Source organism: Astyanax mexicanus, chromosome 16 (assembly GCF_023375975.1).
Source record: "Astyanax mexicanus isolate ESR-SI-001 chromosome 16, AstMex3_surface, whole genome shotgun sequence".
Classification (NCBI taxonomy): Eukaryota; Metazoa; Chordata; class Actinopteri; order Characiformes; family Acestrorhamphidae; genus Astyanax; species Astyanax mexicanus.
This window is the reverse complement of record NC_064423.1, coordinates 4,914,538-4,940,250: the sequence shown is the minus strand read 5'-3', so window position 1 is coordinate 4,940,250 and position 25,713 is coordinate 4,914,538. Positions and strand designations below refer to the sequence as shown.

The window sequence follows — 25,713 nt, the reverse complement described above, 5'->3', positions numbered from 1 at the left end:
ATCTGCATGTTTGAATGGTTTGTCCTGTAGGAAAATGCAGGTGATTATGATATGCTGATACTGTAGTGTGACTGCAGGCTGAGAGACTGCAGGTCACGCAGCCTGTAAGCAATAGAAGAAGCGCCAAATCCCCGCGAGCTGCGCCCCCATTAATCCACCTGCGGAGCTTTAAACTCGCGGATGAGCGCGTCACTTTCCTCGGCCGGGTCGCTTTCCAGGAAATAGTCTGTGATGTAGTCATCTGTATTTTAAAACTCTATTTATTTTATATAAAGCTATGGTATGATAATCACCATATAGCTAAGTGACCAAGTATTATTGTTGACGAAAATGAAAGGAATAACGAAAACTGAAAGTGAAAGTTCTCCTTAACTGAAACTAATCAAAACTGTAATTGTAACTGTAACGAACTGAAATTACAGATTGAACACGCTCATTTTCGTGTTTGTTAATTTATTTATATATATATGTGGTATATCATGATATATATCGTTATCGTAATATAAAAAAAATCCATATCGTGATATATAATTTTTCCCATATCGCCCAGCACTACTACAAACTACAGCCTACAGACTACATTTCTCCCAAGTAAAAAGAACTGACCCCAGATCTGTACACTGCAGCTTACTGTGTTACTGGGTGCTTACTGGTCTTGTGAGTGCACCTACATCTTTCATGGGTCACCTGAGGCAGTTTGAGCTCCTGCAGGAGTAGAGATGTTCACAGAAACCGGGTTCAGCATGTGCAGCACATGTTCATTCAGTCTAAACCGCTCTGTGATCTGGTTTAATCAGGACAGGACTCACTGTCTGGAGCACACACGGGAACAGTGTGCAGAATTATCACAGTGTTATGCATAATGGCGTCAGTGGTGTGAGTGAGTGTGATCCTATTGGTGCAGGTGAACAAGAGTGATCAGAGGTTCTTATTGATCTTTTCTCTCAGGCTGTTTAACCAGCGATCAGCAGATCAGCAGACGAGACGAGATGGCGAATCAGATGACGAGTCAGATCCTCTCACCCCTACACTACTGAAGCCGGAGTGAGCGAGGTAAGATCCTGCTCTGCTCTGGTTTAAAATAATCTCACGATACGATATTATCACCATTAGGGGTGTGCCATATTAGTTAGTTCCAACCTCACAATCTGATTGGTTGAGAAGTGTTCTAGCCGTGCTGATATATGTGATAACACCACGGCCTTCTCCCACTAAACTTGTATCACTCCACTGACACGTTGCCGAGTAACAGCGTATATACACACAGGACACCCGCAGCAGCGTTAGCTTAGCACAGGCTAGCGCTCAGCCGCGGCACGCTCGCCCGCAGAGCTGGCTCGTCTTTTTTGAGGAAAAAGGGAAAGAAAATCGCTCGGCTAATGCCGCCTGACAGCCAGAACGCTAACTTAACCAGCCAGGCTTGGCTAAGCTAAGCTAATGCTGAGCTAAAGCAAGCTACGCTAACCTAACCACAGTCCAGCCGGCTAGCTAAAACCAACACCACCCAGCAAAACAAGCAGAAATGCTCAAAAAATGCTCAGCTTTCACCTGAAGACGACTCCACGGAGCAGGAGAGGAGAGTATTAGCGTTATTTCACCCTCCTAACGTTACCATCTTCACTTATTCCCAATTAAAGATTTCAAGCTAACTTTTGTAGTGTTAGTCTGTATGAACCATACAACATTTTGTAGTTTAGTTTCAGTTCTGTTACAGTTGTTGTGGAACTACTTTTTGGCGGAAGGCACAGTCCATATTAAAGCATATTCATTCTGAATTTCTTAAAGTTCTTTGATTTATTTTCTTTATTCATTTAAAAAAAAAAGAAACTGTTGTATAAAAGCAATAGAACACTCGAAGTCGTGTGTTATCACAAATAACATCACGGCTGTGATGATCTACAGTACTCGCCTTCGGCTCGTGCCTACAACGGAATGACAGCCAAGATGTTATCCGTGATAACACACTCCCTCTCGTGTTCTATTGCTTAAGTACACAATAATATCACCAACATTTTTGAATATGGTGAACAATATTACACCTTGAAATATGGTTCCACATCACATCAGGGCTCTACTTTTTTACTGTTTTTAACAAAAGAAAAATTCACACTTATCATTTCCCATTATATTTCTACTAGAGACTGTAGATTATATCTGTACAGTATCATTTATTTTACTTTAATCCTGGATATATGGAGTGCATTATTATTATTAGTATCGTGACATTCTGGATCATTGACTTCTGTTGCAAATCTAATAAAGCATTTTTATTTTTTAATATCTCAGTTAGGGGTGTGCCACATCATATATCATATCATAAGCAATATTCTATTCCCTCATTTTTTCTTCCTTTTATCTCGTCTTTCCCCCCTTTTTTCTTTTACCCTTTTAAACCACATTTAGCCACCGCCCCTCCCCACCTCATCCCCACCTTTCCCCCCTCCCAACTTAATAAATAAAAAGTGAAACCAAAAATAATTGTGAATTTACATTACACAATAAAGACAATTTATATGTTTTTTTTTTATTTGGGACAATTTAAAATAACTGCATTGTCCCAATCTAAAACAATAGCTTGCACCGAGTAAGGTTGAATCAATTTTTTTTTTTTATTGAACCAATGACAAAAATTTTGTGTCGATTACTTATTTTTTTTTTACTTTTAGCCAATGTTTTATTTTTTACAGTGCAGGCACAGTAACTCAGGACTCAATACCTGAACTTTATCCCGACAGCACCGTCCTACAACTAACTTCTGTGTAAAATCAGAGTAAACATATGTGTACATGCAGCAGGTTAAGCTGTGGCTCCTGCACACACTACACATGCTCCACCTCTTACCTAAACCACACAGTATTTCCTGTTGTGAGAACACGGCTGACGTGCAAAATCTCGAGCTGCACGTCTGCTACATCTTCTAAAGGGCAGCAGCAGATTTTCAGCAGTTTCTACATGGAAATGTCTTACTGTTAATGTTTTATGTTTAATAATTTACCTAACATTGGCAAATAATTATTAAAAATCATTGTTTAAGGCAGGGTGTTTAATTGAAAGTTCATCAGTCAGTTCCATAGGCCAGATTTTTGATGGCTGACTAATTTTTGATGCCCCACTGAGCTTTTTGTGGTGAGTTAAATGGGCCACGAGTTGCAAAATGTTCAGGAGTCTCCAAAAAAAACTTTATTGTGGCTTTCTGAAGAAAATGTCTTCATACTTAATGCAGCTCATTTTCTCTAACTGTTTCTCTGTGTTTAATAGAGATTAAAACTTCTAAACTTCTCTTTTTCTTTGAAGTATTATTTGAACCAGATCAAAATGAGAAGATGGAAAAATGTAATTTTACCACACAAATGTGGGAATGGCTGCACAATTTAGACATGGCTGTAATTTTTTACACCACTAGTATCATAATAAGATAATAACTCCAAAACAACAACTTTCCAGGAGAGACAAAAAAACTTTTTAACTTTCAATGGAAGTCAATGTAAAAAGAGTTTATTTCAGGTCATTTCGAAGAGTTTCTATTGGTCCGTTCATCAACAAATTTTGACACAATGTAAAAGACAGTTTGTCTGTTTAAATAGGAGATGAGTGTTTTTTTTTATAGGATTATACCACAGTTCCATTATATTATCGCTGTTTATTAAAAGATTTTAAAGAGTTAAAGAGGAGGAGAAATAGAATCTGTTTGGTTATAAAAACTCCGCCAGTTAAAATAGTTTCATTGCTGCTCTGTTTGTAGCTGTGCTGTTTGGTTTGTAAGCGCTGCATCGTTGCTAGGTTACCTGTACAGTATGTGGCAGAGTAATACATGGAGAGCTTTGGTTACAGTGCATTACCGGCACTGTAACCACACATTGCAGTATCAGGACTAACTGTGGTATAATGTATAATAATTGCAATAAGTCAATAGCGTAATTATCATGACAGGCCTAACTTCCATGATTTACAAAAATCACTAGAAATGACTAAAGGTCTTTAGATATAGCAAACATGGCAAGACCTGGTCATTTTTGTGGTTCATTTGATGGCAAGTAATGAATTAAATCAGAAGGACTAGAGTGTTGTTTACATTTTTCTGTTTCTGTCTGTGTTTAAGGTGGACCATGCTCTGTCCAGAGCGGGGCGTGGTGGAGGAATGGCTCTCAGAATTCAAGGTAAGAATGTATTTTCTAGTTAAGTGTTCTTTCCGGAGGTAAACAGAATTCTACAGAAAGCATTTTCAGCTGTTATTTAGTTTAAATGTAACAAAATATAAAGTTTACATTCTAAAAATCTGGTTAAAAACCTGATGAAAAGGTCTTGTTCTGACAGTAGTCTTTTTTTTTTTATTCTCCTTTGTCTTTAGACGTTACCTGATGACCTGATCCCGGGCTATACGTGTCATCTGCGTCTGAAGAAAGGCCTGGTTCCTGCTCTGTATGCTGTGATTCAGGAGCAGCCCTGCAGTGAGGTAGACCCTCAGCTCTTTATGTTCTGTGACTCTGTGTTCTGCTGTTTGTTCTGTGTAGATTTTTACTACTGTATTTTTTTGTACTTTAAAACTAAAAAAAGCCAGTCCAGAATCCATTGAATAAACCAAACTATTACTAAAAAACTAATTTTACATTAGTTTTATCAGCACCATATTGTATCTACCACTCTGGAAAAAATAAGACTTTAAAAACGATGAGTTTCTCTGATTTTACCAAATTGAAAACCTCTGGAATATAATCAAGAGGACGATGGATGATCACAAGCCATCAAACCACCAAACTGAACTGCTTGAAATAATTTTTGCACCAGGAGTAAAGCAGCATAAACTTATCCAAAAGCAGTGTGTAAGACTGGTGGAGGAGAACATGATGCCAAGATGCATAAAAAAACTGTGATTAAAAAACCATCAGGGTTATTCCACCAAATATTGATTTCTGAACTCTTAAAACTTTATGAATATGAACTTGTTTCTTGTTTTCTTCACATTATTTGAGGTATGTAAGCTCTGCATCTTTTTTGTTATTTTAGCCATTTCTCATTTTCTGCAAATAAAAGCTCTAAATGACTGTATTTTTATTTGGAACTTTTTTGGAAATTTTGTCTGTAGTTTATACAATAAAAAACAATGTTCATTTTACTCAAACATAAACCTATAAATAGCAAAATCAGAGAAACTGTTAGAGACCACTACAGTTGTTGAATCAAACAACAACATCAGATTAGATTGGATTGGATTGGATCGGATTATTAAAATACTGTAGACTAGAGGACTCCACTATGCTTATTTCAGTTCAGCGGCTGTTGAAACACACTTGTAGTCCGCGTTTGTTCTGCAGGACAGACGTTTTATCTTGTTTTATCACTGGTTTGTTTTTCTGTCTGTCTCCTTTAATACTCATTCTTTCATGTTTCTCTCTGTGTGTTTTACTCCCGTGTTTCTCTGCAGCTCTTGGCTCCAGTGTGTCACCAGCTGTTTGAGCTGTACCGCAGTACGGAGGTGGGTCTGCGCCGCTTCACCCTGCAGTTTCTGCCCGAGCTGATCTGGGTGTATCTGCGCCACACCGCCAGCAGGGAACGCCACCGTAACGGCTGCGTGGAGGCCTTGCTGCTGGGCATCTATAACCTGGTGAGTGGTGCTGGGTCTTTCAATGCCAGCGTGGGCCGAAGGGGAAAGTCGCAGCTGTGTGCTGGTTCTGACCCGTTACTGTGTGCTGTTTTTATCTGTTTATCTGTAGGAGATTGTGGACAGTAAGGGGAACAGCAAGCTCTTGTCGTTTACCATTCCCTCTCTCTCCAAACCCTCCATATACCATGAGGTAAGCCATCCAGCCATGTATGAATATTGCTAAATTTCCATTGGGAGATCTCACTTTATATCTGTCTGTCTGTCTGTCTGTCTGTCTGTCTGTCTGTCTATCTATCTATCTATCTATCTATCTATCTATCTATCGATTTTTCCCAGAGTTATCCAGCTCAATGTAGCTCCACACCTACTTGCTAGAATCTGGAGAGCCCTGACATTTAAAACGAGGCATTAAAAAATTAAAAACTGCACAACAAGCTCATTAAAAACCACTGTTTACATCCTATAACGCAAGCTTTAGCTTCAGCTCTGAGTGCCACCATTACTGTACTGATAATGATATAGACATATATATACATAGACTCCCGGCTGCTACACTATGCGGAGCTGTGTATATATATATGTCTATGATATTATCAAAGCCAATACTGTGGCGCACATAGCTAAAGCCAGTGTTACGGGATGTAAACATTTTAAATAAGCTTCTTGTGCACTTTTTAAGTTATTAATGCCCCGTGTCTCCCGGTGAGGAATTTTTATTATGTTTTAATACAACAAAAGTTCATTTTACACCAAATGGAGTTCTCCTTTAACCCCATTGAGAATTTTTGGGGACATTTTTAAAAACACTTGTATTCCAATGTATGATTATTTTTAATATTGCTCTTAAAAATGGGTGTAATTTTTTTACTATGCTATTATTTTATAATTATAATAGTAGATTTAACAATGTTGGCAGTAATATTGTTTATTGCTATTATTTTTGGAGCATCATATCATTCCAACAAAATGCTCATCACAGGACTAGACATGGCACTGTTAAAAAATGTATTGCTACTTTATTATGTAAATTCTTTAATATTTTTAAGGTAAAAAAACAGAATGTCAGAAAGGCTGCCTCCATGACTTTGACATTAGTAAAGTGGGGCTGACTGAATTTTCTCGTCTGTAGTCTAAAGAGCATTTTCTTTTCTTATGCAACCTTTCTGAAACTCTCCTCGTTTACTGTGATTGTTTTGAGTCTGGCGTGTTCAGTCCGGCTTATAGTGAGCAATTTCCTCTGTGCGCTTTTATTTTGCTCTGCGTTCTGTAAATCAGCGTGGGGGCAGCCGGGTTAATAACAGTGAGAAGCTGCTGTTCTCCGTGCAGAAATGAGAAAAGCTGAGAAATGCTGTCTGATCTAATCATAAAGTCAGAGTCTCAGAGTGAGCTGGTGACGCCCAGCCGAGAGCGTGATTCAGCTGAGAAAGCAAAGTGAAAATGTTCTAATGCTGGATACGAGGATAAAGGATTTTTTTATTATAATTTATCTGTGCTTACTGTATGGCTATATTAACACAGCAGGAAATGTATTTTATTCGTTTATTTATTTTATTGCTGATAATTATGGTTTACAGCCAATGAAAACCCAAAAATCAGAGTCTCAGAAAAATTTGAATATTATATAATAAGACCAATTGGTACTTTTGTCAGTGTGGGCAGTGTGGGCCAAGTCCTGCTGGAAAATGAAATCCGCATCTCCATAAAAGTTGTCAGTAGCAGAGGGAAGCATGAAGTGCTGTAAGATTTTGTGGAAAAACAAAACTGCACTGATTTTAGACTTGATAATAAAGACAGTGGATCAACACCAGCAAGTACCAAAAGTACTAATTGGTCTTTTATTTTATATTCTAATTTTCTGAGACACTGATTTTTGAGTTTTTATTGGCTGTAAGCCATAAACAACAATAAAAGAAATAAACGCTTAAAATAGATCACTATGTGTTTAATACATCTATATAATATATGAGTTTCACATTTTGAACTGAATAACTGAAATATAGTAATTTTTCAATGATATTCTAATTTTTTAAAGATGCACTAGTTCATTTGTTTTTAAAATCTGATAAATAACTGAAATGCAGCTCAGTCTGAACAACCAGATCAAAATTCACGCTTGGGTCATAGACCTCATAGATTGTTTGGACAGATGTCTCGGTGTAAACTAATTTAAAAGGGTTATGTTGAACATTGTTGTTTTATTCTATAAACTACAGACAACATTTCTCCCAAATTCCAAATAATAATATTCTCATTTAAAGCATTTATTTGCACAAAAAAATCAGAAATGGAAACAACAAAAAAGATGCAGAGCTTTCAGACCTCAAATAATGCAAAGAAAACAAGAAACAAGTTCATATTCATAAAGTTGTAAGTGTTCAGAAATCAATATTTGGTGGAATAACCCTGGTGGATTTTAATCGCATGCATCTCCTCCACCAGTCTAACACACTGCTTTTGGATAACTTTATGCCTTTACTCCTGGTGCAGAAATTCAAGCAGTTAATTTTGGTGGTTTGATGGCTTGTGATCATCCATCTTCCTCTTGATTATATTCCAGAGGTTTTCAATTCTGTAAAATCAAAGAAACTCATCATTCTTTAAGTGCTCTCTTATTTTTTTTTCCTGAGCTGAATGTAGGATACAGATCACATTTAAAAGATTGTGTGAACAGCATCAAATAAACTGGATTAGGTAAAGACCTGCTGTGTTAATGTACCCTGAGTCTCTTGCTTGTAACTGATATTAAAGCTTTATGTCTGTACATGTGTATTTTTTTTTTCTAGCCCTCTAGTCTGGGCTCGATGGCGCTGACGGAGGGAGCTCTAAGCCAGCATGACCTGATCCGGGTGGTGTACAGCGGCCTGCTGCCCCAGAGAGAAACCTTCACCTCCCAGAACAGGTACCGCTCCGGGGTCCTGCCTCTCCAGTGTCACTTACCTCCATCACTGAAACCGATACCTACAGGGGAAGACTTGAACCATGTGGCACCTTTTTAATCTAAGCTTTAGATCAGATTCAGGGTTTTAAATCTATATTACAATTTGATTTAATTTGATTAAACCCTTTCAGACCTCAATTATGTTCCAGTAATTGGAAAAAATATTAGAATATAAAAATGTTGTTTCTTTCTGAGATGGACACAAAACAGGACTGTAATATTTTAAACTCTTTATAAAAATGCAAATATAAAAAATGCAATTAACTTAAATATGTAATTGTAAATATGTCAATATAATCTTTTTACTGCCCGTTGCATTGTTTAGCATTTTTATATTCTTATATATTTGATATTGACCTTTCATTTCACAAATCGTCTCTAAACACTAAAATATATATATATATATATAAAATAAAAAGCACATAAACTTTGTAAAAAATAAACTCTTTCTTTGCCTCGCTGGCTCGAACACTGCCCAGCCCTAATGTCTGAGTTGTTGTGTTTTCCAGTGCAGTGGGCGGGGCTAAGCTACTGTTTCATTGGCTGGTAAACTTTTTTATTGAGTGGTTCATGGTGTTTTATGATGAAAAACAGGCCTTATTTTTTATGTGCAACAAACATAAAAAAGCATGATGTCCATTGTAATGTCCAGTGGTCTGAAAGGGTTAAGGATATATTTAATATAGTAAATGTCTCCAGATGTTTATGTTCGATTGTTTTGGCATAATTTACACTTGGCCTGTCAGAATAGGAATTTCTTGTGGATGATCTATTGTCCCAGAAATCCATTTTATTAACAATGATATTGTCATTTTAGGACCATTTAAATGCCACTGACGTAATGATAATAGAAGAGAATAACAAAGCAATTATACTCTATTAAAGACCCTTACTGAAGCGTTGGTCTGTATTGCACTACTGGCTTAATACTGTTCACTGTTATAGTTATATAGTGAACTAGTGCATCTCTAAAATATTAGAATATCATTAAAAAGTTTCTTATTTCAGTTATTCAGAGTTGAAAATGTGAAACTCATATATTATATAGATGTATTACACACAGAGTGATCTATTTTAAGCGTTTATTTCTTTTATTATCAATGAAAACCCAAAAATAAGTGTTTTAGAAAATTTGAATATTGTATAAGACCAATTGGTGCTTTTGTCAGTGTGGGCAGTGTGCCAAGTCCTGCTGGAAAATGAAATCCTCATCTCCATAAAAGTTGTTAAAACCATCACCGATTGGTGGAAACTTCACACTAGACTTCAAGCGGTTTGGACTGTGTGTCTCTCCACTCTTCCTCCAGACTCTGCTCCCTTGATTTACTTTAAATGAAATGTAAAATTTACTGATGATCAGTGATGGTTTGGAGAGTCATGTCATCTGCTGGTGTTGATCCACTGTGTTTTATTATCAAGTCTAAAGTCAGTGCAGTTTTGTTTTCCCACAAAATCTTACAGCACTTCATATCTTACAGCTTCCCTCTGCTGATAACAACTTTTATAGAGATGTGGATTTCATTTTCTAGCAGGACTTGGCATATTCTAATTTTCTAAGGCACTGATTTTTGGGTTTTCATTGCCTGTAAGCCATAATCATCAACAATAAAAGAAATACACGCTTCACATTTCATATTTTGAACAGAATTACTGAAATAAAGTAATTTTTCAATAATATTCTTTTTTTTTTTTTTAATGCACCTGTATATCACAACATGTCCTTTTTGCACTGAAGCAGCTAGCAATTGTACAATACCAGCATAGTGTTGACAGATGCTTCTTTTTTAGTCTACAGTGCCGCGAGACCGTCTACACGTTCCATCTGTGTTTTGGGTCGTGTTTGACAGTTTTTTCTTTGCGTGCCTGAATATGCTCTGTCTCTCGGGTATTTTTGATCACAGCTTATCTTTAGGCCAGGCAGCACCATTTCAGTTGAATTTAGGTCAGGCTCTTATCTACTGTAGGCCCACTGAAGACCTTTAGCTTTTTCTGCTGCTTACCAATTTGTGACTGGGTTGTTTTTGAGACTGTAGACCCTTTTGATTTGGTTCGGTTTGTCACTGGGAAAAATCCAAGTGCATCAAAATCATCAGAGGTGGAAAAAGTACTGAAAAATTGTAATTAAGTAAAAGTACCTTTACTTTGCTAAACTTCTACTCAAGTAAAAGTAAAAGTACCCATCTAAAAATCTACTCGAGTAAAAGTAAAAAAGTACTCAATTTAAAATCTACTTTCAGTAAACGTTACATAGTTACTTTTAATTATTTGATGTAAAAAAGTAAAACAAATCATAAATTAAATCGTTTTTAATGAATTATTTTTCCACATGATAATTTGGATCTTTCAGGCAGTATTTATTCAGAACCACATAAAACATTTTCAAGAACAAGTGGTATAGGTTTCTATGATCACATTCTCATAATAAACTCCATGTTTGGTTCCAGACTGACTCTGTCACTCTAGGGGTGTATGACACGGTCCTGGCTCAGATTCAGATCCTGTTCAGATTTAGATCCTGTTCAGATTCAGATCCTGTTCAGATTCAGATCCTGTTCAGATTCAGATCCTGTTCAGATTCAGATCCTGTTCAGATTCAGATCCTGTTCAGATTCAGGTCCTGTTCAGATTACAAAACACTGAAAAGTAAACATTCAGTAGAAACAAAAAAAACAACAACAATAACTTACCAACAGTCTTGATTTTGTATGAAATAATATTAATAAAAAAAAAGAACTAGTGTAACATACTAAAATATGTAATGCAAAAAAAGGTGGAGTGTGTTGTGTGTTATTGGTGTGTGGGGTGAGTAAGGTAAGTAAAGGTGTGTGCTGTGTTTTGCTGCAGGTTCGAGGTGCTGTCCTTTCTTATGCTGTGCTACAACTCTGCTGTGGTCTACATGCCTGCGTCCTCCCACCAATCAGCCTGCAGAATGAGCTCACGGTAAATTCTTATGTGATTCATTGCTGTTTTTTTCAGTGTTTTCTCATTAGTTTTCCAAATTAATTATCCAAACTATTAAGAAAAACATATTGAATTATTTATTAAGAAAAAAAAGTGTTAAAGAAACCAGAATATTCTTTAAAGTAGCTCCTCTTTTAGACGACAGTTTTGAACATCTCTGCTGGATTTCCTCAGTCCGCTGTATTTATGCCTAAAGTCACCTGGAATTCAGTCTTTCAGTTAACAGCTGTGCTGAACTCATCAAGAGTTAATTACTTGAATTTCTTGTCTCTTAATAAAGTGTTTGAGAGCATCAGTTAAAGTAAAGTAGTGAAGAGGTAGAGTTACAGGTATACAGTGAATAGTGAATATTTGAGTAATGTTCTAATCCAGATTATATGAGAAGCAACAACTACTCAACTAAATAAACCCCAAGATGATCAAAATGGCTATGATGAAACTCGCACTAATCAGGACCTCATAAGGAAAGGAAGAGCGAGAGTTTTCTCTGTTGTACAGGATGAATTCATCAGAGTTTTCAGCCTCAGAAACCACAAGTTAACACACAGCTCCCCAGATAAGAGCATCTAAATGCTTCTTTACAGAGTATTTTGAATTGTTTAACACTTTTAAGTTACTACATGATTCCTTATGTGTTCCTTCATAGTCTGATAGATCCCCGCACTATTCATTTACTATGTAGGAAAAACATAAAGACATTAAAACATTGAATGAGTGTCTAAACTTTTGACTTTCTGTAGTTCATTTGTTTTTCTTCTTTTTTTCCATAGTTTTGTGAAATTAAAAAAATAATAATTTCATAAAGGAACAAGGAACAAAAATGCAGAATTTAAATTCTTACTTAAATTCTTCTTAAATACTTTTCCCAGTGAAAGGAGTGAGGTAGAGAGGCAGTGAATGAATGGTATTATTGACTGAATGTGGAGAGCAGTGGCCCTCTGCTGGCCACAGTGTTACCATACAGATCCCTAAATAAACATGTTTTTAATGATCCTATGAATAAACAGATCATTAATGATTCAGTGAATAAGCTGATCTATCAGACTCTCTGTGATTAAACCTGCTCTTCCTGTGATACTCATTTTTTTATGGTAATATTTTATTAATAAAGCCTGTGTGTGGTTTAATTTCTCAGGTTGTGTGTGTGCGGTTACCCGCGGCAGCAGCAGAAGTTATGGCGGGAGCCCTGTAACCGCGTGCGCCTGGACCCGGAGTTTATGGTGCAAATGCTGACGGCAGTTTACCATGCCATGTGAGTTCATCCCCCTCAGTTTTAACAGTACGGGCAGCGCCGTTAGCGCTGACCCAGGGTCAGTTCAGCCCATCTCTTTTCAGTGTTGCCTAGTTTACTATACTAGCAAAAATAACTAAATATCTTTGGTATTAAAAAGAGTAAAATACTGCATTTATTTACTACCGGTACTTTAACCTAGTACCGTTTTTTTGGCACAAAAATCACACCTTGTCATCTTCTAATCTTTAAAACTCCATAAACCATATACCTTTTTTTTTTACGCACTATAATGCGCACTGAAAATCCTTTTAACCCTTGTATGGTGTTCATATTTTTGTTACTCGTTTACTTTGTTATTTGTATTTAATTCAGCAAAATTAAGCAATTCTACATTAAAATGCTTTACACATGCTTGCTTCACCTAAATTGCAAGCAATATAAACAGCTTACATGGTTAATATTTACCCTTTACCTTTCTTATGTTACATTTCTTTCAAAAAGTGCTACTCTTTTTTTTTATTAGTTTTTTAATAAAATGTAAAAGAAAATGAATTAAACTCAAGATATGAGTAGAAAATGTGTTTAGTTTCAAATTTACAAATGAAGCAATGTTTATTAGCCCTTGGCCAAACATACTGTATGTAATATAAATGTGATTGGGGGGGGTACAGTGTATGTTTATGGAAAATGTGTTTTGATATATGTTTTTCACAAAAAATGAGCCAATGCCAATGAGTTTGAGTTAGAAAAAATATTTTTTTAGTATCATTTGATGAAAAATGAAAACGGGTCCCACAGACCCGAACACCACACAAGGGTTAATTTTCCAATAAATCTTATAATCCGGTTAGTATAATTAACTTATAATTATGTGTATGAATTCTACCAGTCAGATATTAAGGAGCAGTAAAGGCACTCCACTAAAGTACAGCATTATACAGCAGATTCAGTTTAGCTCTGCAGCAGCATTAGCATTAGCCGCTAATTGCACTAAGCACTAGCTTTTGCACTGTTCATCGGTGAATAATAATGGGCCTTTAGCCTGCTGCTAACCCTGGCTAGCACTGCTGAAGTAGCATTAGCATTAGCCACTAACCCGCTAGCTCTTTTGTTCAGTATGCTGACGAGTATATCACACTGTAGTCTGTGTGTTTACTGTGTTAAAACAAGCTACGTAGGATAAACCGCTAGCTGGTTTCGCCCTGGCTTATAAGAACACTCAGGGTTTCTCAGTGTAGCGCTGTTGGGTGGCATTAGCTGATAATTACTAGCAGTTATCTGATAACAACTAGCAGTTAGCTGCTAATGCTAATGCTCCAGCTTTAGTGGAAATCTGTAAATCTAAGCTTACTGTAAATAAATGGAAGTGCTTTACTCACCCAAATAAACAGTTTTCAGAAGAGAAATCTGTGTTGAATTACATCCAGCCCTCGTTTAACTTGTCTGACTCGTCTGAAATGTTTTTTTTTTTTTATTATTATTTAGAGAACTACAGTTTTGTCTACTTAGCTTAGCTTTACAGGTCTTGCCACATAGGGACACCCCTGTTCTTTAATAGTGTCCCATAAAATATTCAGGTGCGCACACCGAGTGGTCCAGCGGTCTAAAGTGCTGCCACTATGAGGGGGAGGTCGCAGGTTTGAATCCCACTCATGCAGCTTTGCCATCAAGCTGCCGGCGCTCAGAAGGAGCAAAATTGGCCCTGCTCCCTCCGGGTGGGTAGATGGCGCTCTTTCCCCTCATCACTCCTAGGGTGATGTGGATCAGGCTGCCTCTGTGAGCTGATGTATCAGAAGCGAGTCGCTGCGCTTTCCTCCGAGCGTTACTGACTTCACATGTATCGGAGGAAGCATGTGTTGGGGCATTACTCGTGATAGTGGGAGTCCTAATGAGTGTGTTGGGTAATTGGCCGTGTAAAATAGGGAGAAAATGAGAAAAATTAGAAATAAAATTATTAAAAGTTTATTTTTAAAAAATCTGGTGCGCCTTATGTATGAAAATAGACCAGATTATTGATGTTTGTTAATAGTGTGCCTTATAGTGCAAAAATACAGTACACATTTAATTATGTAGACGGGATGCTGACGCTGTGCCTCTGTCTCTCCTAACACAGCTACAATGGCCAGTGGGACCTGGGCAGAGAAGCTTTGGAGGACATCTTATACAGAACACAGCTAGAACTTTACGCCCAGCCATTACTGGTAACAACTTCTTCTGTCTCTAGTAAATAATAACTTATCAACAACAAAATATCATGTGCCCAAATCTGAAATCCAATTTCTGTGCTTTTTGATGTGTTAACCACAAGATGGCAGCAATTTGCAGATTTTACTTTAAGATTTACGTCAGAGATGACTTGTAATTTTGTAAATTTTATTTTTGATTTTGATTTTACCAAACTGAAAACCTCTGGAATATAATCAAGAGGAAGATGGATGATCACAAGCCATCAAACCACCAAACTGAACTGCTTGAATTAATTTTTGCAGCAGGAGTAAAGCAGCATAAAGTTATCCAAAAGCAGTGTGTAAGACTGGTGGAGGAGAACATGATACACGACAACTGTGATTAAAAACAGGGTTATTCCACCAAATATTGATTTCTGAACTCTTAAAACTTTATGAATATGAACTTTTTGTTTTCTTTGCACTATTTGAGGTCTGAAAGCTCTGCATCTTTTTTTGTTATTTCAGCCATTTCTAATTTTCTGAAAATAAATGCTCTAAATGACAATTTCCAGACTGATAGATGATTAATGACTTTTTCTCATCTGTTTTTAGATTTCTTCAGATTGGGGCATAATGTGTAGATTTTTGAGATCTTTTATCTGCTTCATGTTCTCAGACAGGTTCTATAAAAAAAAAAAAGATTTCCAAAAAGTGATTAATCACAGTTAATATTGGTTAGTAGATTTGGATAGTTTTTTCCCTTAATAAATTAAATTATAATTTAAATAGTGTTTTTCACATTTACCCAGGTTATATTTGTCTGATATTAAAGTTTGCTTGATAATCTGAAAAGTTTAAGTATGAAGAAATGTAAAAACAAAAACAATCTGTAGGGCATCTGTAGGTAAATACTTATTTTTAAATTCATGTAGAGAATATATATATATCTAATCAGTCTACACCTGTACACAATCCAGATAGAAAATATATACCCAGATATGTTACACCTTTTTATTATTATTTTGTGTTATATTATATTTCAGACACAGAATTTATTTCCCATGCAGTCTACACCTGTACATATTTCATGTAGAGAATATACACTCCACACATTGTATTTCACAATATTAAATATTAAACAATGCTTTTTATTCTTTTTGACCGTTAGGTGGCGAATGCTATGAATCGTTCTTTACCGCCCCGACCTCCAGAGGGCACGAGGAATCTTCTGGAGGTGGAGGTGACTCCCACTAACAAACGAGTTTCTCAAACAGCCATCACTGCTGCCTCCATCCGCAGACTCCGCTGGAAACGAGAGGGTACGTACACACACACACCCAGACAAATACCCATGAACTACCCACACACACACACACACACACACACACTTTATAACAATGTGTACAGTACTGCGCAAAGTTCTACCTAAGAAAAAACTCATCTTCATGGCAATTAAATAATATATTACACAATATATGAAAGAGTCTGCATCTAAAGAAACTACAGAAAAACAATAGAACTTTAAAAGAGACTTTAACACTGCTTTCTTTACAAAACTAACATTTTTTAATAGTTCTATATACACTCAAATTATATTTTTTAAATGTTTAAAATGTTTATGTTTAATAGTAATTTACAAAAGGTTATTTTGGAAGCTACAGAATTAAAATATTAAAACAGATGTTTATCAATCCCCTTGGTTCTCGAGTTAATAAATAAAACATTCAATATACATTTCAATTATTTTTTTTATTTATTTAATTTATTTATTTCATTTAAAATGGATATTCTCAACTCAAATCCAGTGTTTTAGGCTGTTTCATCACTATGGACCGACTCTGGAATGGGCTAGAGGACAACGGGAACTTTTTCAGAGCTTTCGTACGATTGCAATTTTATTTGTGCCTTTTCTGTGTGAATAATTGTGAAACAGTGAGGAACAGCAGCAGGAACTCCTCAGATAAAGTGCTGTTCTCATATCAGATGATGTTTCTCCAGGCAGACCAGCCTGAGACAAGCGTTTTCCTGAGCTACAGTACCCTCTCTCCAGTCCAGACTGTGTTAGCTTATGCTAACTGGCTAGCATTAGCTAGCGAGAGGTACCAGTATGCTCTGCAGCTCTCCTAGCAGTATGTGTAAAAAGCATGCTGGACGGGAAATTATAACCCAGCACTAAATGATACAATTATGTACCTTGTTATTTTTTTCTAGAACATATTAACATTTATTAAAAAAAAAAAAAAAAAAAAACGTATTTTTTTTTTATGACATAGATTCACACAATCAGCCACTTACCTTATTTAACTTAATTAACCTTTTACATTTTTTTGCTGAGATAAAAAGCTACTGTACGTAGAATTGTTTCAGTTTACAGATTTTGTTTTGGACAGTAGTAGGTTTTATGTCCTGCTGCTACAGTGTTGATTGGAAAAGGTTTCCAATTGTTTAAATTAGAGGTGAAACGATTATTCGAGGAATTCGAGTTACTCCATTAAAAAAAATAATCAATTCATTTTCTGTGCCTCGAGTAATCGTTTTAAATTATTTGAAAAACGCATAGCACAATTTTTTGCGCGGACTTTTAATGTGAAAAAGCGCTCTTAGCTTACATCACCCACAAACAGGAAGCAGGAAGTGGAGGAGGTGGAGTTTTTTGAAGCGGAGAGCAGATCAATTTATCTTATAATAAATCGGTGAGATTAACATTAATGTGTCTTAATAACAGAACGAAAGTGCTGTGAAGAGCTGATTATTATAAATAGTGTATAATGTGTTCTAGACTTTAATACAGGCTTTACGTAATCAGTAAACACAGCGCTGTGGAGTTTATAAATAAATACATGCTAAAATTAGCGAGATAAAAGTTACTCTGGCTGGAAACTACACAGCCATGAACTTACCAATGTTTATGCCTTTATTATTGATTAATGCCCTATATTTAATACTTACAAGAAATCCTAAGTCGAATTATTTAACTTAATTTATTAAATTATTAATTATTAAATTATTGCTGGTGGTATTTATGTCTATTTTGTGTTTTATTCATTTCTATTTGTGTTTGCAATGTGGAAATATATGAATTTAAAAATTAAACCAATTGATCATTCATTATTAATTATTTTATGAAATTTCTTATTTTATTTTTATCTGATTACTCGATTAATCGAATTGATTTTTCAGTAGAGTACTCGATTACTAAAATAATCCATAGCTGCAGCCCTAGTTTAAATAATTCTGATATTGTTGTAGTGTTTTTCTCTCTCTGCATTTACTACATTTCCCATGTGCATGAGTTGAGTTGTGATCAGGGGCGAGGCACACATGAGCCTTGCTCAGTTTCAGCCTGTGATTTGGAATGCCTGCTGTCTTCACCTCAGATCGTTTTGATTTCTCAACCACGGCCGATTTCTACGCCTCCATCACCCCCAGCCGATACTCTCCCCCGGGGAAAGCAGCCAATCCCGTGCCACCCGGCTGGACAAAGTGCACCATCCAGCTAGCTATGAGAGGCGGTATGCAGGGCTGGAGATCATCTCGGCCAGTAGAAATCCCTGCTGGATGTGTTTCTTATAGAATTCCAGCTCTGGGTGCTGAGTTCCTGAATGTACTGGTGATTTCCCTGCTATAATAACACATCTAATTTCATCTCATTGGGTATTTGAGCAGATTTGGTTGTTCTGTTAGAGCTGGGAAATCACCAGACTGTGCTGGACTGTACTGGTTCCCATCCCTCTTGTTGTAGACCCGTCTCTTTTAACAGAGTAGTCTTTTGTAGTCAGTGGATTTGTGTTCTTTATCATTCTATCTATCTAATATAGGATTTCTCACAAAAGGTCAAAACTAGCCTCCACAGGTCTAGCACCTCTGCTGGCTGGTCACAGTATAATGTGTAACACCTCCCATACCCATGTGTTTCAATTACTAAAAAGCTCAGCCTATTTTCTATCAGATTTTTCCATTTCCAGTCCGAAATACATGTTTCCGTATTCTGCTATATAGTCTGCTTAAGAAGACAGGGCTACAGTTGGGAGTGCATTGTATGGAGTAGCTGAGTTACTACATGGAGTAGTAGTCAAGCTGTAAGCCAACTAGCTAGTTAAGTTGGCTTGAAAAAGCAAACCTACTCTTCTTATTATTATTATTATTCTTTTTGCGAAATATAATCACTTTCTCCTCGCACAGCTTTGAATGTACAGCCACGAAAGTTACCTGATTCGGTTGCTTGTGCTTTTTAAAAGCGATATGTTGTATGTCATACAGCAGACATTTTTCAGCTCAGAGCTTAACAAAACCTTAGCAAGCACTTGGAATACCATAGCAACAACTAAACAACACCTTTACAACCTTTTTAAACTTTAAACCATAGCAGCAGCACCTACTAAGCAACAACCTGGGATTCCATAGTAACTGCCTACAAACTGCTACCTTAGCAACCACTTGTTAGCACTACTCCTTCAGACAGACACAGCTTAGCTACCACTTACATTTTTAAAATGATTAACACACTTTTCCAGGCCAACTTAAAGTTCATTATAAATCTTTCCTTTTTTATTTAGCTAATCATAGTTTTATTGGTCTTGCTCTATGTCTATGTGTCAGTTTTTCTGTGATAATCGTAATCGATAATCGGATTTGAATTGCTGATGTAGTGGTGTCACGACCCTGTCACGGGGCAGATGTAAAGTTCGAAACTGTATTCTATATACCTTTACAACACCGGCAACATCTCTTACAAAAAGTGCTACCTAACCTATAAAACATACAAAAATAAAGACACAAATAAAGAAACGGTAGCCACTCCCTACTCTCTCCTTGTAGATATTAATTGATACTGTCTACGAACTTTGAACTTTTTTTATATATATATAAAAGTCATTTTAAGTGTCTGTACAGAAATCAAGATTTTATATCCTTTTTTCTTAGGGTTGTTCAGTGCATGCTATATGATGAAAAAAAATGAAAAAGTATAGCAAGTATAGTTATTTTCTATGTATGGTTCCTAAAATAAAAAAAAACAATATATAAAAATAAAGAAATAAATGAAAACAATATACTTTCATTTTTTGTTGCTGTTAAGTGGAGGTCAATAAATAGCCTTGTATTGAATCCGAAACTAGTTACTGTTCCTTTTTTAGTACGTTTGTTTTTTAAAACAATTAGTTTTTATCGTTGTTCTAATTTTTCTTTTTTTATTTTATTCCTCTCTGTCTCTCTCTCTCTCTGTGAATCAGATGCTGACGGTGTGAGCTGTGGCGAGGACTCGTTTGATCCAGACGAGGGCTTCTCCTCAGGGGCCTCCAGCAGCAGCCAGCCCAGCAGCGTGAAGCGGGACTGGGCCGCAGGGGTCCGAGCGTCCCGGGACCCGGCGGGGAGGAACCGAGAGAGCAGTTCAGCGGACACTCGCGCCGCCCTGCGCCGACTCCACCAGCGGCACCAGTCCCCCCCACCCGCCGTCAACCTCCGCACTGCGGAGAGCAGCCGCAGCCCCAGTCCCAGCACCACCCGGAGGTTCCTGGACCCCCATTACATTCCACCCTTCACCGGCCCCCCGCCCAGAACTGGTAGCACCTCTTCCAGTAAGTCTCTGGACTGCACCGGCCTCAACGGCTCGTCCGGACCCACCGACAGCCTGTCCCTGGGCAGCCTGAGTGCGGACAGAGCCCACTGCCTGTCCGCTATAAGCCTGCAGGAGGAGCAGCTCGGCCGGGCAGCGAGGAGCCAGGACCTCCTGTCTCCTGGAAGCCCCTTCTCTTCTGGAAGCCCCCTGTCCAAAGAGTCCCGCTCGTCCAGTTTTAATATGCAGATTATATCACAAGTGTAAATTAGTCGTGGCTAAGGGCAGGGCTGAGTGTGTGTGTGTGTGTGTCTCTGTGTGTGTGTGTTTGTGTATGTACAACTGTACTAGGTACATGGTTGGTGAATGAAATGTTATGTGCATATTATGTATGAGCATGTCTTTTTGATGTGTGTGTGTGGGTGTGAAAAAGAAACGTATCAATGTACTTTGTGCGTGAGAGTGAGTGCGTGAGAGTACGTGAGTGTGCGTAAAAGTGTAGCTGCATTCCAAAGCCTAGGCTGTGGTCTTTTATTGGTCATACCTATGAAAATATAAAAAAGCTAATTGGTTTAGTCTGGAAATAATTGGTTAATTGGTTGTGATTGGTAGATAGCTTGTTTGAATCCCAGTCATGCAGCTTGCCATCCGCTGCCAGAGCCCTGAGAGAGCACAATTGTCCTTGCTCTCTCTGGGTGAGTAGAGTAGATGGCTCTCTTTCTCCCGTTCTCATCACTCCTAGGGTGATGTGGATCAGCACAAGGCTGCATCTGTGAGCTGATGTATCAGAACCGAGTGCGCTTTCCTCCGAGAGGCGGAGTCTGACTTCACATGTGTTGAAGGAGGCATGTGCTACTGGCATATACAGCTGAGTAGCAGCTGAATGGGTTGGTCAATTGGTTTAGCTAAATTGTAAGAAAATGACAGATTTTTTTTCTATATATATATATGTATAAATAATTTTTTTGTTTTTTTTAACAAGCTTATTTTTTAACAAGCTTATTTTTCTGCCATTTTTACTCAGATTTTGTGGTGCTGTTTCTCTTTTTCCCTTTTGCAATGTTCATGGATTGTGGGTAATTGAGGACCTGGAGGGATGCACCAAATTGAAAACACTCTGAACTGTTGTATCTGAAGGGTCATAGTGGACAAGAAATACAGCCTAGACTTTGGAATGGTCTGTCTGTCTCTGTCTGTCTCTGTCTGTCTCTGTCTGTCTCTGTCTGTCTCTGTGTGTCTCTGTGTGTCTCTGTCTGTCTCTGTGAGTCTGTCCATGTGTGGGTTTGCGTGTCTGTGTGTCTGTCTGTCTGTGTGTGAGGGCATGATTTGTTTGTGTAAATACATGTGAATAATTTACACTGACATCATTATGCACTGGTGGTTTGCGTGGCGGAAACGAATTGTTTTGCACAGTAACCCCCCCCTTGTGGACATGTTGAGAAGTGCACACGGTTCGAGACTGTTTTTAATGTGCCATAAATATAAATCTAGCTATATCACGAGGAGTAAACCCCTCAGTAATTCTGCTGTATCCGAACCACGGACTCCACGACTGACAATCATGTGAATCGAAAGCTGAGTGGCCTGACAATGCATGATCCAAAGACTTTTATTTGTGACACTGCAGGAAGTTTAAAAAAACAAACACAAAAAAAAAAAGCTTCTTCCATCTCATTCGACTGAGCCTACTTGTTTTGCCTGTGCTACTGAATCATCCAGATACACTGAAAATGTGCACAGCCTCAAACCACCCATGGAAAAGCTGCAGTACGTTGTGCAATGCAAACGCATATATTCAGTCTCCTGCAAAAGTTTGTGCACCCCTGGCCTGATGAGCTGTTTTGAGATTAATTCAATTAGAATTGTGTGAATTGAAAGGAGGATATTTGAAAGCCACAGAAAACACTGGGTGTATTAATATAGAAGTATAGAATAGTTTAGATAAAACAAGCTAACAAATTTAATTTCTTTAGACCTATATGGACAGGATTAATTTCTCAGGGGGACATCTGAAATAAAAAATATTTGATGTGATGTGATCAAACTCCTGCATCCGGATTGCAATTGTAAAAACAGGAGGACCAGTAATTTTTAGGCTTTTTTCTCGGTCACATGACATTCAGGCGTTCAGTAGCTCCTCCATTTCCACTCGCTGTTGTGTTTTTAATGTGGATCTCCGTGGAAACGTGTGCCCAAAGTATAATTACGATGCGCGGCAGTGGCCAAATAGCTATTTTATTAAACGCGAGGAGACAAAACTCAGAAATGTGCATCCAGACGGTACTAAAATTACCGGAGGACCACAGAGTTCAGTAGATAAAAAACAGTAGATAATTCAGCCTGTAATTTTCTCAGAGGACGTCTAAGAAAAAAAAACACTTACATGATCGTTCTGGATGGGAATAAAATCACAGAGGATAAAAACCCCCCATAAAAGAGAAAATTACCCCAGAACCCCCTGAGAAACTAATTCCATCCAGATAGAGCTTTAGACTTTAGACACTAAAGTTCATTTAGTGGCTTATTTTAATGGATCAGTTATCATCTCTTTTATTTTCATACTAAATCAGTTCCAAATCAGTCACATGTAGAGCTGGACAATTTGAGAAAAATCTCTATTACAATATATATTAATTTTGGTCGATGCAACATAATTCTGATTTTTTTTATAAACGGTATAAAAGCCACCACCATTATTGTACAGAAATATATAAAATATTGTATCAATATTTAAAGTAGAGAACTGTCTGAGGACTTAAGATCCATAAGATTGTGGAAAAATATCAAAAATATCTAAAATAAAAAAGTCCATCTACAGAGAACTTGATGTAATTCCAGATATGTAAAAAAAAAAAAAAAAATAGTTTTAGAGATAAATAATGTTATTATTACTAGTCAAAACACAAATTGTATGGAGGATCAGAGCTTAATTTACCAGGACTTTAAAATAAATTTAAAACTTTAAAAAACTAATAAACCCACCAAATAAAAATTGTGATTCTATATTACGATATATTTCTTAATTTCAGTCAAAGTGAAACAATTCTGATATCGATATGAAAAGTAAAAAAAAAAGCCATACCCCTTATATCTGTAATCACACACTAGTAAGAGCTGGGAAATACGATAAAAATGTTTTCACGATACACTGTGTTCATTATATATAAATATATATATATATATATATATATATATATATATATATATATTTTTTTTTTTTTTTTTTTTACACTCTCTGTAATAAAATGTACAGGTGGGTCATCTCTGAATCTGCCATACCCCTAGTCTTATTTTCAGGTAGAGACAATAGTGTGTGAACAGTGTTCTGCAGCTGGCTGTTTTTTTTTTGCTGAATAGGTCATCACTGAGCTTCAGTAAGGTTGCTGAGTGGAAGGGGCAGAAAACTCTGTTTAGTGTTTGGAAATCGGACAGTTTAGCCATTCCACTCACTCTCATTTATTACTGATTGTTCCTTAAAGTACTGATACAAGTCGATACGATAGGAACATTTATCTTAATACAATAAAACTTTGATAAATTGTCCAGCTCTGGTCACATGCCTGGATTGCTAATCAAGAGTTTAGGCTACTTTCAACCGACACTACCAGCCCCATTAATCGCTATTTGTTTTGTTTTTTTCTTTTCTGCTTAGATTAGATTTGGATTTAACCTTTTTGGTTTACTTGTGTTTCTATGGGTATACAGTAATTTATGTTTGTTTGGCAACAGAAGTTAAATAATTTCCTACTCAGTTAAAAACAGCATAATGTGTTATTTGGCCATGGGTGTCCAAACTTTTGAATAAGACAGTATGTGTTGTACTTTGGAACAGGTTTATATTCTGATTTGTGTACATTAATGTAAATAATACTGTAAGATAGAAAGAGTATATGCTGTCAGAATCTCTCTATATTGCTTGTACAGAGATGAAGATCTATCTGGTAAATGGTGAATAAATATATTGTGATGTTCACTGAAAAATCGGTCCTGTAATTATCTAAAACATTATCACAACATAATCAAAAAAGTATAAAGTATTTCTTCCAGAATGTGATCAAATTATCCAAACCATCACTGATCATCAGTAAATTTTACATTTCATTTGTAAATCAAGGGAGCAGAGTCTGGAGGAAGAGTGGAGAGACACACAGTCCAAACTGCTCGAGGTCTAGTGTGAAGTTTCCACCAATCAGTGATGGTTTGGATAAAGAGACATGTCATCTGCTGGTGTTGATCCACTGTGTTTTATTATCAAGTCTAAAGTCTTACAGCACTTCATGCTTCTTCCCTCTGCTACTGACAACTTTTATAGAGATGTGGATTTCATTTTCCAGCAGGACTTGGCACACTGCCCACACTGCCGGAAGTACCAATTTTCTGAGACACTGATTTTTGGGTTTTAATTGGTTGTAAGCTGTAATAATCATCAACAATAAAAGAAATAAACACTTGGGATGTGCTGGAGAAGACTTGGCTCAGTGCTCCAAATATCCCATCATCAACAAGATCTTGAGTAAAAAGTGATGCAACTGGACAGCTATACAAAGGTTGGACAATGAAACTGAAACACCTGTCATCATGTTAGTGTGGGAGGTTTCATGGCTAAATTGGAGCAGCCTGTTTTTCAATCATCATTAATTGCACATTATTGCACCAGTAAGAGCAGAGTGTGAAGGTTCAATTAACAGGGTAAGAGCACAGTTCTGCTCTAAATACTGCAATGCACACAACATTATGGGTGACATACCAGAGTTCAAAAGAGGACAAATTGCTGGTGCACGTCTTGCTGGAGCATCTGTGACCAAGACAGCAAGTCTTTGTGATGCATCAAGAGCCACGGTATCCAGGGTAATGTCAGCATACCACCAAGAAGGACCAACCACATACAACAGGATTAACTGTGGACGCTGTAAGAGGAAGCTGTCTGAAAGGGATGTTCGGGTGCTAACCCGGATTGTATCCAAAAAACAAAAAACCACGGCTGATCAAATCACGGCAGAATTCAATGTGCACCTCAACTCTCCTGTTTCCACCAGAACTGTCCGTCACCACAATAAATTATTGTGGTCTAAAACCAGGTGTTTCAGTTTCATTGTCCAACCCCTGTAAGAAAATGATGCCACAGCAAGTGCTGTAGTTTAAAGCAAAAGACAGTCTTGGCAAATATTAGAGTGTAATACTTTTTTTCAACTGTGAGGCAGTGGACAGTCACATGACATTCATTCATGTTCAAAAAAATGTGCATACACTTTCAAA

General features: G+C 37.1%; 1 protein-coding gene across 2 annotated transcripts in view; it reads left to right on the top strand.

Moving 5' to 3' along the window:
* The window catches only part of LOC103027717 (protein FAM126B), a 41,410-nt gene extending 19,529 nt beyond the window's left edge, over positions 1-21,881 (top strand). The window contains exons 2-13 of one of the 2 annotated variants that reach the window (XM_049465759.1): positions 949-1,053; positions 4,100-4,157; positions 4,349-4,453; positions 5,423-5,602; positions 5,712-5,792; positions 8,386-8,501; positions 11,385-11,480; positions 12,637-12,753; positions 14,849-14,936; positions 16,072-16,222; positions 18,281-18,415; positions 20,135-21,881. In XM_049465759.1, coding sequence (XP_049321716.1) covers positions 4,107-4,157; positions 4,349-4,453; positions 5,423-5,602; positions 5,712-5,792; positions 8,386-8,501; positions 11,385-11,480; positions 12,637-12,753; positions 14,849-14,936; positions 16,072-16,222; positions 18,281-18,415; positions 20,135-20,724 — 1,710 coding nt within the window. In that variant the 5' untranslated portion in view covers positions 949-1,053; positions 4,100-4,106 and the 3' untranslated portion in view covers positions 20,725-21,881. The remainder of the gene's footprint in view (positions 1-948; positions 1,054-4,099; positions 4,158-4,348; positions 4,454-5,422; positions 5,603-5,711; positions 5,793-8,385; positions 8,502-11,384; positions 11,481-12,636; positions 12,754-14,848; positions 14,937-16,071; positions 16,223-18,280; positions 18,416-20,134) is intronic. The other variant, XM_049465760.1, reaches the window with a different exon arrangement.
* The last annotated feature ends 3,832 nt before the right edge of the window (positions 21,882-25,713 follow it).